At 34.8% G+C, this 19,945-nt stretch overlaps 2 protein-coding genes across 6 annotated transcripts; both read left to right on the forward strand.

The window, feature by feature from the left end:
* Positions 1-1,434: 1,434 nt before the first annotated feature.
* LOC130745903 (histone acetyltransferase HAC1) lies at positions 1,435-14,221 on the forward strand. 5 transcript variants are annotated; one of them, XR_009021944.1, is made up of 8 exons: positions 1,435-1,592; positions 1,994-2,158; positions 2,831-2,945; positions 3,126-3,263; positions 12,213-12,285; positions 12,365-12,831; positions 13,152-13,273; positions 13,948-14,221. XR_009021944.1 is itself a non-coding variant. In XM_057598325.1 (4 exons), exons 2-4 carry the CDS (start codon positions 1,995-1,997, stop codon positions 3,249-3,251), a joined length of 405 nt encoding a protein of 134 aa, XP_057454308.1. In that variant the 5' UTR covers positions 1,436-1,592; position 1,994; the 3' UTR covers positions 3,252-3,443. The 5 variants fall into 5 exon arrangements, 1 of the variants encoding a protein (XP_057454308.1); XR_009021945.1 differs by lacking the exon at positions 12,213-12,285 and having other exon boundaries at positions 12,365-12,568; positions 12,749-12,831; XR_009021946.1 differs by lacking the exon at positions 12,213-12,285 and having other exon boundaries at positions 12,365-12,551; positions 12,749-12,831.
* Positions 14,222-16,107: 1,886 nt separating this feature from the next.
* LOC130745905 (ras-related protein Rab7) lies at positions 16,108-18,953 on the forward strand. Its single transcript, XM_057598326.1, has 7 exons — positions 16,108-16,319; positions 16,687-16,713; positions 16,816-16,915; positions 17,674-17,820; positions 17,929-18,009; positions 18,286-18,431; positions 18,578-18,953. Exons 1-7 carry the CDS (start codon positions 16,267-16,269, stop codon positions 18,645-18,647), a joined length of 624 nt encoding a protein of 207 aa, XP_057454309.1. The 5' UTR covers positions 16,108-16,266; the 3' UTR covers positions 18,648-18,953.
* Positions 18,954-19,945: the final 992 nt, after the last annotated feature.

A 19,945-nucleotide genomic window follows, 5' to 3' on the forward strand; every position in this document is an offset into this window, starting at 1 on the left:
TATTAGATATGATTCATAGTCATCCATTAGAGCATCTCCAATGCAAGGTTCTTAGTTCTTATTTTGAAGTTAAGAACTAAGAACTAAGAACTTTACCATTGGAGGTGCTGACATTGACTCCTTAGTTCTTAAAATTAAGAACTCAGTTCTTATATAAGAAGTTTTGCTTTTTGAGTTCTTAGCTTAAAATATTAATTATTTCTCTCTCATACAAATTACTTTATTACTTTATGAGTTTTTTTTATTACTTTATGAAAATAAAAAGTATAAATAATGCGGTTGGTGGGACCAAATGAATAGTGGTAGGAACTAAGAACTAAGAACTCATGATTGGAGCAAAATTTGCTTGAGAGTTGCTTAAACACATGTGACAATACATGCCCACATCAACAGTGCTAAGAACTAAAAACTAAGAACTAGCATCAGAGATGCTCTTAGTGGTAAACATCTAGAGAGAAAGAAAGAGAAGAGAGAGAAGTAATGAATGTGATATATAATATGATGTGATAAAAAGTGAGAGATAAGATGAATTGAGGTGTTTGTAAGTGTTTAAACAGTATAAACACTCACAAACGCCTCATTTCTCTCTCTATCAATCACTTCTTATCACATCATATTATATATCACATTCATTACTTCTCTCTCTTCTCTTTCTTTCTCTTTATGGATGTCTACCACTAATGGATGTCTATGAATCATAACTCTTCTTTATTACATTTTTCAAGCTCATCCATTAAAATGTGACATTCAATTTGTGTTGTTCGCAATTGTTCAATGATGATCTTCTCATTAAACTACCTAAAGCTCTGGGTTGTTGAGCTAAAGCCCACTAAACTACTTTGCCTCGCGGACGTGGTTTTTATTGAGGAAGCAATGGAGCATCACTAGTAAGTGTATGTTTGGTTTCAATTCTAACACTATTAAATATGTACTTATCTCTTAAAAAATAGTTTCTATTAGATGCAGATCATCACACTTAGATGCAGATTCGCTTGAATTTTCGAAACACACTAAGAGTCTCCAAGAGACACATAGAGTTAGTTGGGTTCAAACTTCGATAAATTAATAAAAATATAGTAATTGTATGTTTTAGTTAAGAATTAAGATTGAGAATGCATATATAAAGGTTTGGCTATTGGTGGGGATGGTGGTGAAGCAAAAAGGTGGTGTTAGAATTTCGGAAAGAGAACCAAACTAATGAAAATATTTAGACACTGACTTCAATACTTTGTGATGACTGTGAGTTTGATTCTCAATTCTTGTGAATAGAAAAAAAAATTCAATTCCCAACTCTTGTATATAGAAAAAACTCATTGATCAACCCCTACATCTTAGTAGAAAAATGAGTTAGTTTCATAACTATCGAGTTGTTTTTTGAATAGAATTATCGATTTGTTGATTTAAAATATCTTAGTTTTGGTTAAGATAATAATAACAAAAAGATTTGAAAAGCCCAAGACTAAAGTACTTGGACTGAAGTCATATATAAGGCTTAGTTCAAAGCATAACTTCCTCTTCGCTGCAACAAAAATCCCAATTCCATAGCGATTGTGAGCTCTTGTTTGTTTCAGCACTCGATCGTTCCGTTTCAGGTACCTCACAATCCATCACTCTGTTAGGGTTTTTCGTTTTCTGAAACTGTATGCATTGATTTGAATCGGCTTCTAGGGTTTCTTGCAGTAGATTTGTTTGATTGAATTTGCATAATGTAGATCGATTTTTTCAATCATCTACCACAAACAGAACTGGATCGATCTGCTTAGTGTGATTTTTGGTGATACTCGTTTTGGTGATTAGGGTTCAGGGATGTTTATAATGGTTTCTGGCATTTGATATCATTTGCATTTTTTAGGATTTTGTATATTCTGATCATATGGGTTTGTTTCCAGTTCGTGCCTTGATTGAAATTGTTGACATTTGATTTAGGTTTGATTGAATTTGACATTGAATTCACACTAGTTATCGTCGTGTTTGATTTGTACCCTGATTACAGGATGAAGATAGAGGTTCCAAGGAAGACATCAGGACAGGGATCCGATCAAGCAGGGTCTCAGATGCCTGTGCCGAACCAAATGAATGGGAATGCACTCCCTTTGATGGCAAATGCAACCATGGACCCTGAACTCCTCGAAATACGCTCACTTATTCTAGAGAAGATGTAAGTTTGTCTTTTATTTGTTTAACTGCATTTCTTCATGGGTTAACTTGATTCCTATGAGGTATTTTGTCAATTGGTATAATATTTGGAGATGGATCTTTTTCTTGACCAACATGCAAGTGTAAACTTTATCATGGAGGCCAGTGTATGATATATATGGGTTCTTTACAAAATAAATAGTTGGAGTTATTGAAAAATCAAAAGGGAAAAGAATAATTTTTTTTAACACATGATCATTATTATATTTATATTGCATGTTCCAATGCTTTGTGACTCACTTGTATGACTTAATTGAATTAGGCTCAGATAAAGTAATTTAATCAGTCACAGGATTTTACTCAGATTGTAATAATCTGTTGTGTTCACAATAGTATTTGCAACTTGCTTGACAAGTTTGAGGCACATTTCTTTGTCTACCACTATATAGTTTTACAGCTTAACTTTGTATTGGCTTGTTCGTTCAATCATCGTTATCGATGAGGGATCCTTGCTTTGTAGATGTCATTAAGTGAACTAGATTTGCTGACTCCGTGTCTCTAATATGAGGATTATGTGTCGATTGCTCCACCTGCATTGGGTTTTTTTCTTGAAAATAGTATAATGTGTGAACAAAATAAATCATGTTGTTAATTTTATGTTACTTAACGGCATATTTTACATTTCATATTCCAGCCATAGTACGTTGTTGGAACGTTGTCCGCGTCCAATTTCAGAAGAAAAGAGGAGGATGCTTAAGAATCTTGCAATACGCCTGGAAGCGGGCCTGGTTAAAGATGCTTCCTCTAGGGTGATTTTTCTGGGTCTCATGCTAAATTTCTTTTCCTTGCAGAAATCTAATAATTCTTCCTTAATTTTAAATACTTGGACTTAATGAGGAACCTTCAAACTTCTCCTTCCTACCTTCAAACTTCTTCCTTAATTTTAAGTACTGTTTTTGAGTTGACAATGTTTTGGACTTTTCTTTTAGGCGGAGTACGTGAACTTGGATACAGTGGAGAGTCGTTTAACTGATTTAATCAGAAGAGCATCTCAGAATGATCGCTACCAACAATATCGGCAGCTTGTTAGCTCAATCGGTGCAATGACAATATGATACCAACCCCTGGTATGTCGGACGTTCCAAATTCAAGCATGGTGGTTTCATCTTCTATGGATGCCTCATGTAAAAAGATTAAGTATTCTAGTTTGAATAAAGATGCTATTTTAATGCACCAAAAATGTTAGTATGTTTGGTTTCAAACCTCTGAATTATTTATGGTAGAATAAAATCAATTATGGATGATAATGTTGATGTTTGGTAGTCATTTTGGAGAATCGATTTTATCCCCAAAATAATTCTGGTAGAAGCTAGAGCGAACGGCCTTATCTCGATTAAATGTGAAGTTCGGTAAATATGGCAATTGCCAAAAGGGTTGTGTAACACAATTGTCATTAAGTGACCGTTGGTGTATTTCTTATTCTTTACCTTCACGTTTATCTGGTAAGTTCCGTAAAATTAAATTGCCTTGTGGAATTGTTAGTTCACACCTGATGCTTGTCCAGTTGTTAGAACTATGTCTAACTTTTATATTATAACTAGTAAGTAGCCGTGCCTTTTCTTTTTGATAATTCTTTTCATATTTTTGAACTATTTTCTTTTAAATTTTTTATTTGAAATTTATTGTATAAAATCGAGAAATGGTCCAAATTTTTATATTTGGGCTGTTTTGGAGCGTGGAAGTGTTGCTTGTGTGAGCGTGTGGTTTTTTTGGTTTTCTGCTGCATACTGTTGGCAGTATCTTGATTTTGATTTTATAATGGGTGTGTCTTGTTTGAGCTGGTTTTTGGTATAATGGTGGGTGTGTTTGTTCTCATGGGTACTAGTTGATTTTGAGGTTCTCTTGATTTTGAGGTTCTCTTGGGTGTGCCACGAGTAGGTGGCTTTTCTTCTGTTTAGTGAGTGGGTTGCTAGGAGTATTGGTTTTTTGGTTGGTTTAATTGGCTAAAGTGGGTAGCTTGTGCCCACTGTTGCTTTGTCTCTTTTGGGGGTTTTATCCGCAAATTCTTTGGTTTCAATAAAAATTCTCTTTTGCTTTAAAAAAAACTACGTTAGTATTTGGAATACCACATAATAAGATGAGATGCTTGAGGTTGAATTTAGGGATTGATGAGAACAAAAAACTTTAAAGCCCCTGAACACTTTAATTGTTGGCGCCAATATTATGGATTGATGAGAATAGAAAACTATAAAGCCCCTAAACACTTTAATTATTGGCTCCAATTCATTATTCTTTCTAATTGCACAGCCTACATTACTATTTCATAGTTGACAATTGAGATCTTAACCACAGTAGTCAATAGCACGCTATAATGGCGTAGTAGAGCGGAGCAGCCTCTGGAAGTGAAATTGTGTCGCAGATTGCAATAGCAGTTGGAGCTGCACTAATCGCGGCGAGTAGCGGAAAATCACGGAGAGTAGCAGTGCGGTAGTGAGAGAGCGGTAAGTTGACGGGAAGCCCTCAGTTTTGAAACGTAGAGACCGTTTTAGGGGAAATTTTGGTAATTCAAGGAGGCAAATTAGGTCAAACAGAGAACCCTTGTCATGCGTTTTATTTGGTCGAGTTCTCTCTCAAGCCTTAACTCCTTGGCTTCTGAGTTCAAATTTCGACCACCCCTTCTCCGGGGAAACTTTAACCTTTCTCTGGCGAGCACCATGCGTTTCTCCAATTGTTTCAAGTGGGTTGCTCTGTTTTCCCCATTCTCTTCCTCTCCGTTTCTTTTATTTTCCTCTTCTTACCCAGTTTTTTTTGTTTCAGTCAAAGTTGCTTTTGAGTGGTTTTTAGTCGTATGTCATTGTTTAGAACCAATGACTTTTATTGCTATTATGAATGTTATGAATTTTAGGTAATATTTGTCATTGTTTTGGTATTTATATGTACATAGTATCAAACTATTATTTGTCTAAAAAAACAGTGTAACACTTTTGGGGCCAGCAGCTATGCGCTATCCGGCTATCTCACTTTTGGGGCCAGCCGCTACACACCGCCAATATTGTGAAAATCAAGATTCTACGAGAGATCGGAGAAGGGGTGCAAGATCATAAATCATAGAGTCGTTAATTGGATCGTAAGGTTCTAACATAAATGTAATAATATGCTTAAACATATTAATATCCATAAAAAATTGCATAGATAGGGAGAATATCATGTAAATCCTATCACTAATCTAGAATTGAAGTAAAAATTCATAAGATTAAACCCAAATAAGTCATAAACTAAATCCATAACCACTAGTGTATGCTAACATGAAAGTAAAAGACAAAAGAAGAAAAGAAAACAATAAATGTCCTGTAGGAGTCATTGTTCAAGACCTATGACTTTTATTGCTACTATGAATTTTTAGTAATATTTATCATTTTTTTTTGGGTATTTATATGTATATAGTATCAAACTATTAATTGGATAAAAAAATAGTGCAGCGTCCATCCCGCTATGCGCTATACCGCTATCTCACTTTAGGGTCCAACCACTACGCACCACCAATATTGTGAAAATTGAGATTCTACGTGAGATCGGAGAGGGGGTGCAAGATCGTAATTCATAGAGTCGTTAATTGGATCGTAAGATTCTAACGTAAATGTAAAGAGATGCATAAACATACATACATATATATATGTCCATAAAAAATAGCATAGAGAGGGGAAATATCATGTAAATCCTATCACTAAACTATAATTGAAATAAAAATTCATAAGATTAACACCCAAATAAGTCATAAACTAAATCTATAAGAGTCATTGTTCAAGACCTATGACTTTTATTGCTATTATGAATGTTATGAATTTTAGGTAATATTTATCACTTTTTTGGTATTTATATGTATATAGTATCAAACTGTTAATTGTATAAAAAAATAGTGTGGTTTCTACCCCACTATGCGCTATATCGCTATCTCACTTTTGAGGCCAGCCGCTACGCACTGCCAATATTGTGAAAATCGAGATTCTAAGTGAGATCTCAGAGAGGGTGCAAGATCATAATTTAGTTGTTAGTTGGATTGTAAGATTCTAACATACATGTACAAATATGTTTAACACACACGCGCACACACACAAACACACACAAACACACACAGATGTATATATATATATCATAAAGAATAGCATAGATAGGGAAAAACCATGTAAATCCTATTACTAAACTTGAATTGAAATAAAAAGTCATAAGATTAACACCCAAATAAGTGATAAACTTAACATGAAAGTAAAAGACAAAAGAAGAAAAGAAAACAATAAATGTCCCGTGAGAGTGACCAAGTTTTCACCAGCAGAGGGAAAAACTTCCAGCCCCTGTCAGAAGCTTCGACCATATTCCACAGGAAATTGATTCTGCGACCGATTCAGCTCGGAACAGGGGTGCGGAAGTGTAAAATCGTGCGATTTTATGACCTGAATCTAAGATCCTACCAAATCCCACAGGAAAGAGATTACACAACCACAGCTGGGAGTAGGGGTGCCGAATCGTAAAATCATGTGATTTTAAGATTTTGCTAACACTGCGCGCTGCTGTTCGGGATTGACTAATATGATCTTAACATATAAGTAAGAAATCAGATATTTGTTGAGACAGTACTAAGATGGAAAATCCTGTACAGTATTTAATTGGAATTCTTCTCTTCAAGCCCAAGTGTCTTTTTCCAATTAATTTGGTGGTTCAATTTGCAGTAACTCTTTGAAATTTGATTTGATAGGTCAGGTCAGATGAGGTGCGAGGGGGACTATTGTGTTTGTTGACATTTTTATTTTTTAACTTATTCTAGTGAGCTTAAATAGGAATACGAGATGAGAAGCAAAATGTTTAAAGCCAGCCTATGTTGTTAATAGTGCCAGATTGGGGATGTATCTTATGAAAATGATCATTTTATATGAGAACATGGGAATAAATCATGACCGTTAAATCTAATCATGAATGGTCAAGATTAAAACAAATATTTATGCGACGTTTTTAAAAAGTCACATACTTAATGTTTTAATCTTGACCATTCATTATTAGATCTAATGGTCATGATTTATTTCTATGTGCTCATATAAAAGAATCATTCTCATAAGATTCATTCTCGTGCCAGATTATCCACCTATTTTACATTTTATTTCTCTTCAACCAATTTTGCCATTGTTTCAATGTGATGAACAATATAGAGGTCCAATCCATAGTGCTTATTCAGTGTTTTGAAAATTTCAGAATTCAAATATAAATCATTGTATAATCAAGCAGTCTTTTGTCCATTGACTTCTATAACTACTTCATAACATTATTTGGTGTTCTCATTTTACCTTAAAACATAGCTATATTCTTTGCATCCTTGACCCCCTTTTGATTCTTGTGGTCTGGAGATATCTTTTCCCAACTTCACAGTAGACCCTTCATATGTTTCTCCTTTTCTATAATCTCTTCTTCTTAAATGTGACACTATGCTTAGTTATTCCCCCCCCCCCCCCCCCCCTTGACCCCCTTTTGATTCTTGTGGTCTGGAGATATCTTTTCCCAACTTCACAGTAGACCCTTCATATGTTTCTCCTTTTCTGTAATCTCTTCTTCTTAAACGTGACACTATGCTTAGTTATTCCCCCCCCCCCCATAGCTATATTCTTTGCATCCTTGACCCCCTTTTGATTCTTGTGGTCTGGAGATATCTTTTCCCAACTTCACAGTAGACCCTTCATATGTTTCTCCTTTTCTATAATCTCTTCTTCTTAAATGTGACAATATGCTTAGTTATTCCCCCCCCCCCCCCCAAATTGACAACTAAACAAAAACTTCTTTTCTTTCTGTTGAATATATGTTAAGATTTGATTTATTATTAGTCTTATCTCATTGAGATATAGTTTTGTTTTGTTTATCTATTTTAGATTAGTTTCTATTTAAATAGAGATAATATCTATTTAATTAGAGATAGATTTAGATAGATTTAGTTTCTTTTTATCTGTTTGTTAGTCTATATATATTGTAGTTTTCAGTCATGTATTATCAATGAAATATACATAATAATATTTTTCATCAAATTCAAGTTGGTATCAGAGCGAGTTTCGATCCTACCGCTGTGAGGGGGCTCCTCCCCCGTGAGCCCCCTCATGGTGACTTTCCAAATCTCTTTGGATTTAATTTTCCTTGTACTTTGCTTCTGCGCTTGTTAGTTCTAGCCGTTTTCTTACGGCATCGTTTCTTTCTGATTATGGTCCCCTTTGTCTTGGAACCCTAGTAATGTTCAACCACTATCAAATCAACGCCTTCCCAGCCATCGTTCGTGATGCCGCTTCAGAAAGGTTCGCCGTGCTCTCTTGGTTCTGTTCCAGCGGTCGGTTTCTCCATATCTGCCCTTCTTGCGTGTCGTTTGTGGCCGTGACTCGTGTTAAAGTGTCTGAACCATACTGTGGAATTCTGTTACTGTGGTTTTTGCTTCTTTGGGTTTCGTTTGCAAGTTGTTGATGGAGCAGTCGTTTGGTGGACAGTAGTTATCACTTTTGGTTACTCTTGCTAGTCTAAACTAGGACTTAAAACTACAATTTGTGTAGTTGTGGCAAGACACCTGGTGCCCTCACGCTTGTTCTCTTTCCTTTTGCCCACATGTTCTCCAGATTCTCAGGCATAAGAATTTCAGTTCTCGGTTTTTGGCGGTTCTTGCCCAGAACCGGTCTTCCTCTCCTCCCTGTTCCATTCCAGAAGTCCATTGGTCCAGATTGGCAGCAAGGAAGTATACTCGTATTATTCAAAAACTTGTTTCAACGCTAAATTTAAGATTCAGAAGAATCAGAACATTGTTGGCTCATGTGATGTCAAGTTCCCAATACGGCTGGAGGGTCTTTCATATTCCCATGGTGCTTTCTTCCGTTATGAATCAGAGTTGTTTCCAGGGCTTATATACCGTATGAAGTACCCCAAGATTCCTAACCGTACAGTTCTCTGCACCACGTGGCTCTTTGGTCCAGTCAAGTTCTCAATTAGTGTGTTGGGTTGCTCTAGTTTCTTGTTTTGGTTTCTTGGTTTTGGTTGGCATAGTTGTGGTTTTTAGAGTTGGAAAAGATTTTTGGATTGTTTTTGGGAATTTCTCTCTCCGGCAGCAGCGGCTTCTCAAGTTAATTATATTTGTTACAACTTACAAGATATGCATATGACATATATGCTCTAGCTTGAGGGGAAGATCTGGATATTGTTAAATCTTAATTATATTTGTTACAAGCTATGCATATGACATATATGCTATAGCTTGAGGGGAAGTGTTGGATATTGCTAAATATCCTAATAGAGACCACAGTCAACCACCACCGACAATCGTTATCCTTGTTTGGTGGAGGTTGTATTCAAGAAGTGTCAGGTTGAATCTAATTGTATTGCTCTGCTGCTTTGTTCTCGCTGATCCTCTTTGTGTATCAGCCAGGTTTGGTTTTAAGGGTCCTCTGTTTTGACGTGTGTTGTGTCGTCACAGTTGTGATCATCCGGTCGTCCTCTCCCTGTTTGGTTTGTGGGTTTGCTGTTTTGACCCTGTTTGGACGTTTCTCGTGCCATCTCTCATTGCTGGCCAAGTTTGGTTTGGTTTGGTTTGGTTTAGTTTGGTTTGGTTTAGAGTTTTAACTCTGTTTTGACGCTCAGGTTCCGCATTGGTTTTTGAGACTTGAGTTGTTGTTTGCGTCTCATTGTTCGAGATGCTCTTATTATATTGATCTTGGCTGACTTTATGCAATTTGGTTTTGTTTGGTTTTGAAGGTGACAGTTTCACCTTCGTTTGTTTTGTCTCGATTGTTTGGCTTTCTGGTTTTAGGGCTTCAGCTGCGGGTTGCGCTGGCCCTGTTTGGTTTGGTTTTTGGGCTTCAGCTGCGAGTTGCGCTGGCCCACTCTCTAATGTTTGAGAGTTGTCTGTGCAAAGTTGACACCATTGTTTGTCTTAGAAGCCATCAATCGATCGACCTCAAGTATGTTTTATTTCTGTGTGGTTGTTGTTGGTGAGTTGTTGTTTCAGCCTTGTTTTGTTTTCGGGCATATTGTTGCTGGTTTTTCGCCCTTGTTTGCTGGCTCAGCTACCCTACGACACTCCAGAAGAATTGGTTTTTGTCTTGCATCAATTTCAGCCAGATCAAGTATGAGAAGTTGTCTTTTGCCTGCCCATGGATTTACTAGAAGTTTGAAAGGTTATTCAATTCAGAGATTCGCCAAGACCGTCATTATTAAGGGATATCTATTAAGATAATTTTCTTCTTGGGTTAAATTTGTTACAAGCTTAAAGCTAAGTAAGCTTTAGCTTGAGGGGGAGTGTTGAATATATGTTAAGATTTGATTTATTATTAGTCTTATCTCATTGAGATATAGTTTTGTTTTGTTTATCTATTTTAGATTAGTTTCTATTTAAATAGAGATAATATTTATTTAATTAGAGATAGATTTAGATAGATTTAGTTTCTTTTTATCTGTTTGTTAGTCTATATATATTGTAGTTTTCAGTCATGTATTATCAATGAAATATACATAATAATATTTTTCATCAAATTCAAGTCTTTCTAAGCAGAAATTTAACTTCTTCACATATTCAATGAAGAAACAATTGAAAATTGAGTCCTTGTTTAAAATCAATGAATAGAAGTGTACAATACTTGCTTTTATCTGAGTTTGTTTCTGCTGGATGAATTCATAAGAGACATTGCTTAATTTTTAGAAGCAGCAGTTTTCTATACTAATTTAATACACAAAGTGCAAACAGTAAATGGTGGTAACTTCTCCAGCTATATATGGCATATTGGTTAGCCAAAATTTACAGTACTTTAAACAGAACCTGATGCACCGGTATTAACACACCCTTTGAATTGGTAGATTATTAACTCATTCACTACAACTGATTCAATTGCATTGCATGCAGTGAGAATGTAAAACAGTATAATTGTTGTATTTGAATTATTATCATTCATACCTGATATCTAACGACATTCTAAAAGTTGACAATTGAGAATAGTGTTGAACATACCCCCTGATAGAATCTAGTCAAACTAGTTTGTAAGCGCTCCAATGAGAAACCTGTAGTATTAATGTAGGGGGAAATGAAAAAATGATTTAGATAAGTTTCGAAAGTGATTAGAATAACTGTAAAGTCTAAAACAAAATCTTGAAGAAACTTTAATATCATCCCTTTTTGCTCTTTATGACATCGATCTACATATATATATCATTGGCTGGTTTGGAAATTTCATGAAGAGAGGAAAAAGATAAAGATAGGAAACCAACAAAAGAAATAAAGCATTTTAAAACAAATAATACCTGTAATCTCCTTGAACTTTCGGTGCCCCAGATCTGTTTTGTCTAGTGTAGATCAACGAGCTATTTAGAAGGAAGATAACTGATCGCAGCAGAATGGAACCATTTGATAAAGGAAAACACTTGGGGGAGATGATTGTTAGGGGAAATTTAATATAGGCTGAATCAAATTGATCTAAATAAGGATACATTGTCTTTGAAGGGGTGACTGAAATTATAGAATTAGAGATTTGAGATTGTAGCCAAAGAGGTAGGTGATTTCAAAGTGAGGGTTTTACGGCATGACTGAATCAAAGTGGTATAAATATGGATAGGTGATATTTCATGGGGTCAGAAATAGGGGATTTGGGATTTCAAGAATTTGGAATTGTAGGGAAAGAGCTGCATGATTTTGTACCGTGATATGTTGTGAGATTTGAAAAAGTGAAGGTTATGATTTGGTTGCTTGATATGTTCAAGGATTTGAGAGAGTTTTGGGTTTTGGCAAGACATGGTAGCAACTACGAAAGAGAGGGAGATTATTTCGTTACCTGATACGTTCAAATATTTGAGAGGGTTTGGCATAATTTTAAGCGTGATACGTCGGGGCTGGTTATACGATGCGCCCTGCTGTCACAACCGAAGCATACATCCTATTCAATCACTTGAAGCTTTTTATGGCTTGTTGTTCTTAACAAGATTTTACAAGAACTCTTCACATTATCTATCTGTTAAAATGATCTCTTTATATCTGTTTTTTCAGTTCAATTATCTTATAATATAGAAACCTTCATTTTCAGAAACCTTGGAAGCTACAATGATTGAAATTTGCTTGTAGCTTTAATATTAAGGGATTGCATGCACTTGAAAGAGGTCATAGCTGTAACATATTTATAGTTCTTTTCGTTTTTCTAAACCCTCTCTTCTGAAATGTTTATACTTTCATGTGCAGGTGGAAGTTGCCAGGTTGCTGAAGCAATTCTTGCAGGCGATTTCAAACCGCTCCTACATCTTGTGGGTTGAAATATATTACATAGTAAAAAAGCTTAAATATGTGTATGTCCCTGCCTCATCTAGAGGACAATCCCTGCCACTAATATTTTATGCAGATACTTGGAGGATGGTCCAACCAAATGATGGTACAATGTGGGAACCGGTTAGACTATTGTTTCATGTTATAATAGAGGTGTTTTCCAATGATAACCAATCCAATGATGTTCTCTTGCTTGCCAAGAAATAATATGGAGTCATATTTCTCTAAAAGAACAAAGAAATAAGTCTATTTTATCTTGGTGTTTTCAGTTGCTCTCAGTAGACCTTTATTTCTTTGCTTTAGGTGATTCTGCAGCTGTCCTGAAATATGATCTTCTTTATTAGTAAGCTACAAGACTCAGTTACTGATGGGGTCCTCTTCATGAGGTGGCTGCTCTCTTGTTTTCCTCTCTTTTATCATATATTATATATTTTGCTTTCGAAAAAAAAAGACTCAGTTACTGATGGGGTTCTCCATTTAAAAGTAAAACTAGAAAATTATTTGATTGGGACTCTTTCAAATATTTCATATCTTTTGATCAGGTGTGATGATAGAGTGTAAATTCTTTTGGTGGAAAAGAATGCTGTTGCAATTAGATTCAATTTTCACTTTTTTTTCCTGTTTCGTCTCTGCATTAGAGTTGTGTTCTGGTTTCAAATTATATTACTGAAATTTCTGGTTGCTTATTATGGCATTGTTTGGCCAGAGTTGCTATTCAGGGAGTTTTGGGCTGAAATCAGGATTGTGTTGTAATTTAGCATCCAGCTCTTGATCAAGCAAATTGAAATACATCAATGAATGAAACTCGGCCTATGCAGGACCAATTCGGTAACTATTTTTTATTTTTATGTACATATTATAATACTGTACACTCTTCTTCTTTATGTCTCAAATCAAATTTGATGTCTTCTTTAGAAGCTGATTCTGTGTACTCTCAACTATGAAACTGATACTGCCTGACTCTAACTATACAATTGAGTGATACCTTACAGTTTTGTAAACCATTTGTACCATATATTCAATTTTGAAAATCACTTGACTTTTTTAGAGGGCGAGCCTTGGCTCAATGGTATGGTTGCTAGCATGTGACTTTACGGTTATAAGTTCGAGCCGTGAAATCAGCCTCTTGCAAAAAAAAAAAAAAAGGTAAGATTGCCTACATTAGATCCACAAAGTGGCCCCAGCCCCTCCCTTCCTGGACCTCTGCACCAGGTTTTCCCTATTATTTGTTTATTTTTTTCTTGAAGTAAAATTACTTGTTTGAAAGAGGTAAATTGAAATACTCCTCAAGAAAGCATTAGAAGGATCATGAATATGCAGCTAAAGAAAGTATGACTATTTGCATAATTTATTTTGATTACAAATCAAAGAAATCTCAAACATCTTTAGATGTACTGCATTATCTTTCATTGCATTCTATTTTATTAAGAGTGAGTCTAGTTGTATTTGTGTGAATTTCATATCTGTTCCTGATATAAATACGTTTATAACTATTTCTGCAGGTAAGGATACTGCTATAGAATTGGCAAAGAGAAGGGAATAGAGAGGCAAAGACAAGATAAGCTTGCTCAAACATGTAGATGGGACACATACAGTCTTGAAACATAAAAGTTATTCTTAGTTAGCTATTCGTAGACAGTTTGTATCCAATTGTATAATTATACTGTAATTAGGATTTAATATTAATTATGTGTATGGTATAATTGTACTTCTTTGAAAACATGGAAGAATAATTATTTTAATTTTATTTAGAAGGTAATGAATGATTTTATTTTTCATGGTTGTGTTATTTTTTATAATTTTAAATATATTGATAATTGAAATATTAGGTAAATAATATTCTGCAACAAACTAAAATTTAACATCCAACAGGCATTGATAGTGAAATCATCGCTTTTTAATTTTCATGAGGTTTAGAACCTGCATCCGTGTAACTGCTGCCTTCACAATAATGAAGGGCGATGCTTTCCATTATTTGTTTCTTACTACTCCAATTCATACTATTTAGTTACATTCGCACTACAAATTTTCACATGTTAGTATATAATCTAGGATTTTAAATCTGATTGCTTCACATAGCAGATGAAACTTGACTTTTGGATCTAGGTTTCAGACTAAGGTAACTTCCTTGTAAAATTATGTAAGGAAATCATGCAACTGCTCATTCTTTCTCTACTTCAATTTTCCTATAATGTAGGAAGTTTGTGGTAATCATTTGCTGGTGATGAATGAATTGAGTTGAAAGTTCAACACATCTCTAATGGAATTAGAAGGGAGAGATTGAAATCATCCAACAGCTGCTTTCCTCAAAGTCAAAGGAAAAGACTGACAAGAAGCCCACATTTATGTAAAAAAAAGTTCTATGAGATTAACCAATCAGATACTAAAAATGTGTTAATTAAATTAAATAAATACAAAATTCACAATTTTTTTTTGCAATATAGCATACTTTTACTTAAATATTTTTTGGCGAGCCCTAAGTATCCATTGTTGACAATAGTGACTAATCTATTTGTTGCGAGTGCTCGTACTAAGACCATTTACAATGTTGTGTTGAAAGGGGATTAAATTGGTGTTGAGAGAGTGCAATGGATGGTTTGTTGAAGATTGTTGAAAAAGATGATGTGGTGGAGAGAGGTGATGAATCTGTTGAATCTGAAAGGGAGGAACACTTGGCGCGCTCTGGTTCGTCGAAGGGAGGGACTATCTGGCGCGTGCAGCACACGGCCAGACAAGGCGCGTGAGGCGTGCTGTGCAGGAGAGAGAAAGTGGCAGCAGATGATGGTGGGAACGCGTGGCACGTTTTGGTTGGTCGTTGGAGGAGAGAGAAAGTGGCTTGGAACGGATAGGGACGCGTGACATCATGCGATTGACTGTCTGGATTTTTTCTCATCTCAATTATTTCATTGCAAAATAATTTATTTTGGAAAATTTTTTTAAACCAAAATTCATGATTTTTTTTCCTCTATAAACAGAGACTTGGTTCGTTTGATTTAGACACCGAAAAAAAAATCAAGTTTTTCATTATCTTAATATTATTATCTTTCTATTAGCCTTTGTTTTGAAATGGATCCCAACAATTACCATTTCAACACCTTAAAAATTTAAATTGTTAAGTGTTTATTGTTTTAATTTAATTTAAATCGATAATTGTAATTTTATCTAATCATAAAAACAAAAATATAAAATTAAATAAAAATATGAAATAAAAAAGTGGTGGGGTAGGGTATTGAATGAAAAATCATTAAAGTGGGTAAAAGTTGAATGAGTGTTGAATTGGAGAGAGAAAATGATGTGTAGTGTTGGGAAGAGAAAAAATGGTGTTGAAGGTTGAAAACCATTATAAATGGTATAAGCAGTAAGCGGTTGACCACAATATACGCTTCATTCCCATGAATGAGAATTGAACCCCCTCGTAACTAAGAGACAAAATAAACTAACTAATACGACATATCATTATTTCTTTTTGTATTCGGGTTCTAGCATCCCTTGTGCTGGTTTTGGTTTTGATTGCAATCTTTTGGCTTATAAAAAAAAATACGACACATCTTGTGGTTATATTTAACTAATTTAAGTTAATAAATGTAGTGAAATAAAAAGTATGGGCAATTTGGGAAATAAGAGTCATCATGTGTGGCATTCGTTGTCTAGTTGGTACCAATTCACTCGTGTTCCTCCACCTGTCTTTCAAAACTACTTCTCTTCTGTTCTGTCGCGCAAAAACCTCACACTTCACAAATTTTGGGGATCTTCACATAAACAAAGAAAAATAGTTTCCATTTTTCGAGTAAAACAAAGCTCCACCCACATCGTCTTCATCGATGGCATCTCGCCGCCGCATGTTACTCAAGGTCATAATCCTCGGAGATAGCGGGTACACTTCTTCTTCTTTCGTTTTCAATTTCATTTTTTTCCCTTTTGAATTTGATCAACAAATGGCTGATTATGATATCTAGAACAATTTAATAAAATGGGTTGTCGCATTTTTCTTCGAATTTTGTAGCTTTGATTGAAAGTTCCAATCTTTTGTTTCTCTTGCAAGCGAAAATAAATTAATGAATTTTTGTTTATGATTTGAAAAAGGGAAATGATTGAATAATGAGACTGTTTGGATTCTTTGAAACATGAAACTTTACTGTTTTTTACAGGAAAGATCGTTATAGATCCAATAGATTTGCAATTTTGTCACATGGGCTAAATTCATGTCATACTAATTGTGTTTTCTTTTTCTTTTTTGGCAGGGTTGGTAAAACATCCTTGATGAATCAGTATGTCAGATATCTTTAATTTTTCTTTCAGGCAAAGTTTGGTGAATATTCTTTTATTTGATTTGTATTATCATGATCATTATTTATTTTCTTTGCATCTAGGTATGTGAATCGTAAGTTTAGTAATCAGTATAAGGCTACAATTGGTGCGGATTTTCTTACCAAGGAAGTTCAATTTGAAGATAGGTTGTTCACATTGCAGGTGAGAGATACAAGAACATACTGCTTCTTTTTGGATTAAACTGTGTACAGTCTTTTATATGTGCTCTGCAGTTATGATATAAATAACCTTGCCTCTCTGCTCTAAACTAAGCTATTATGTTGATCAATTTCATTATAACCTTGTATACAATCCAACTCAGTTCTCACACAGCTCACAATCTATTTTATTTTAGTTCTATAAAAATTGTTTTCTCAGATGCGCATTGTGATTCATTTTGCTGCGCAAATGAACATAGGTTGAGTGTCTTCTATTTCCTCACAAGTAATTGAGTTTCTTTCTATAATATTCTTAAGTTTATATTGACTTATATCTTCTCTACTTACTCTTATATTCATATTTTTCCTCGCAGTTCTTTTTGCTCTGCTTTACATCCTAGATTTTCTTGTAATTGGCAGCTCTGTGTATTGAAATTTCTCTTTATCTCTAAATCTCATTTTGATGTGATTTTATAATGTATGAGGCCTTATGTCTGGTCGAGTGAAACGTTAGAATAATAAAATATGGAAATAGAAGAAAACATCCAGGTGGCTGTGTTGTAAAACTGATGATGATGGTCAATGTGCAAGATATAAGATGATGGTTGGGGCTATTGCACTTTCTGCTTGATAAACGATCGATGTTTGGTTGTGTTTTTTGGCATGATATTCACTGAATGGTTCTGATTTCTTCCATCATTTTGAAGTATATGAAAGGGATATTAAATATTTAAGATTGAGATGTTCTCACCATACATGCAGATTTGGGATACTGCTGGTCAAGAACGGTTTCAGTCTCTTGGTGTGGCTTTCTATCGGGGTGCGGACTGCTGTGTCCTTGTTTATGATGTAAATGTCATGAAATCTTTTGACAACCTCAACCATTGGCGAGAAGAATTTCTTATCCAGGTATTACTATTGTTATTATTTTTTTTTACCTTTGTTTGGCTATGTTGTATCTTTGTATCACCTTTATTAAAGAACAGTGAGAAATTCATGCAAATATTTGATTTTCAGGCTAGTCCATCTGACCCTGAAAACTTCCCATTTGTTGTCTTGGGAAACAAAATAGATGTTGATGGTGGGAATAGCCGAGTTGTAAGCTACTTCTCTTCTCTTCTCATGGCATAATTGCTTATTGACCTTTATAAAACAATTCTGAGTTCAATTATGTGGTGAATCTGCTTTCTGCTGTCGTTTGTAAACATTGAATACGATATTGGAAAATATAATTTTTTTATTAATATGTGAAAAAGCCTCATTTAGAGTTTGGTTTAGGTTTACAAATACTGTGGGCCTGCCCTGTATGTTCACCCTGTGATGGACGGTTAATTCTACATGTATGTATATGATTGAAAATCTCTTTTGTCTCAGATTTCTGAGAAGAAAGCAAAGGCATGGTGTGCTTCAAAGGGAAACATACCATACTTCGAGACCTCTGCAAAAGAAGGATTCAATGTTGAAGCTGCTTTCCAATGTATAGCAAAAAATGCACTCAAGAATGAACCAGAAGAAGAAATGTTAGTGTTCCTGAACTTTTTTGAGCTTTATTTATGCATGTTGTTGTTCATTAATGATTTACAGTTTCTAACTTTTAAAAGTTAAAAAGTGTGGAAGTTTATGCATGCTCATCACAAAGGTTAAGTGCTTTTGTTGACTGTATCAGGTATCTTCCTGACACAATCGATGTCGGTGGTGGTGGACGACAGCAAAGATCTACAGGCTGTGAATGTTAAGTAGACAGAGTTCTGTGGACCAGGTTTACTTGCTTGTTTCATGCCAACATACAAGTGCCCCCCTCATTATTGATTATGAGCTAGCTTCTACTTTATTGACAATGTAAAACCAAGAACAAGTTACAAATTCCATTTTGTATCTCGCTAGTGGATTAGGTGGACATGTTGGTTATTTTTGTATTCATTCCTTTGCCTTTAACGTTTGTTACAAATCTTCCCCCGAATCAGGAAATGTATTGAAAAAAGTTGTGTGCGGTTATGGGTTATGACATTGATGTTCCTAGTTTAAGTATTGGCTTTTAAATATGTATTCTATGTTATTGGTATTTTTCCCTCCCTTTTTCGAAGGTTTTCTATATTTGATTTTCAAATACAGCAGATGCCTAGCTGTTCAGGATCATTTTCCTCCATTTTAAAATACAGAAGTATATGGCAATTGATTTCCCTCAACACTTAGTTTTTAGGTCATGAAAAAATATCATCAATCTATCACTGTGTCTGGTTTCAATTATCTGAGAGATAGCCCCAAAAGAATATTAGCTATACGTTTTCTACACTGTTTTTTAATGCACTTTTTTTAATGCACTGTTTTTTAATGCAAGTTTAATTAAATTATGGGAGTCTTATTCCTATTTTTAGATATATATTCTAGTTGGTGGGGCTTAAATTCTACCAAATAGATAATCTGTTTGTATGTTATTACTTATTAGTACTGTTTCTCAAATAAAAATAGTAGTGCAGTTTTGAAGTATTTCAAATTGCTACAATTTTGAAAATTAAAAGAAGGCTTAATTCTCAAATTAGTCCCTGTTTTTGTCTCGCCGTCTGAACTAGGTCCCTCACCGGAAAAATTTGTGCACAAGGTCCTCTTAGATGTAAAACGTCTGAAGCAGGTCCTCGTCGGAGCTGAGTGATGATTTGGCCTGCTAACCGTATTAATGAGGCACATGTGGATGCTTACCTGGATTTAAAAAAATAAAAAATTAACATATCAAAAAAATTAAATTAAATTAAGAAAAAAAAACAAATTAACAAAATTAACCCTAACCTAATTAACAAACCCAAAACACTTTCATTATCACCATCATCCACTGGTCCATGTTCATCATTTTCATCATTCTAACCAAGAAAAATGCAAGTCCAGAATTCTTGTTCCTTGACTTGTGCTTCTTCTCTTTCTTTAATCTCTTAGACCTGTAACCCACCCTCATACAAACCCACTGGAGCTTCATCACTCACCGGAGCAAATAAACCCACCCCCACTCTCAACAGAAACAGAGAGGACCATAGAGGAGTGT

The sequence above is a fragment of the Lotus japonicus genome, chromosome 3, assembly GCF_012489685.1.
Source record: "Lotus japonicus ecotype B-129 chromosome 3, LjGifu_v1.2".
In the NCBI taxonomy this organism is placed as follows: domain Eukaryota; kingdom Viridiplantae; phylum Streptophyta; class Magnoliopsida; order Fabales; family Fabaceae; genus Lotus; species Lotus japonicus.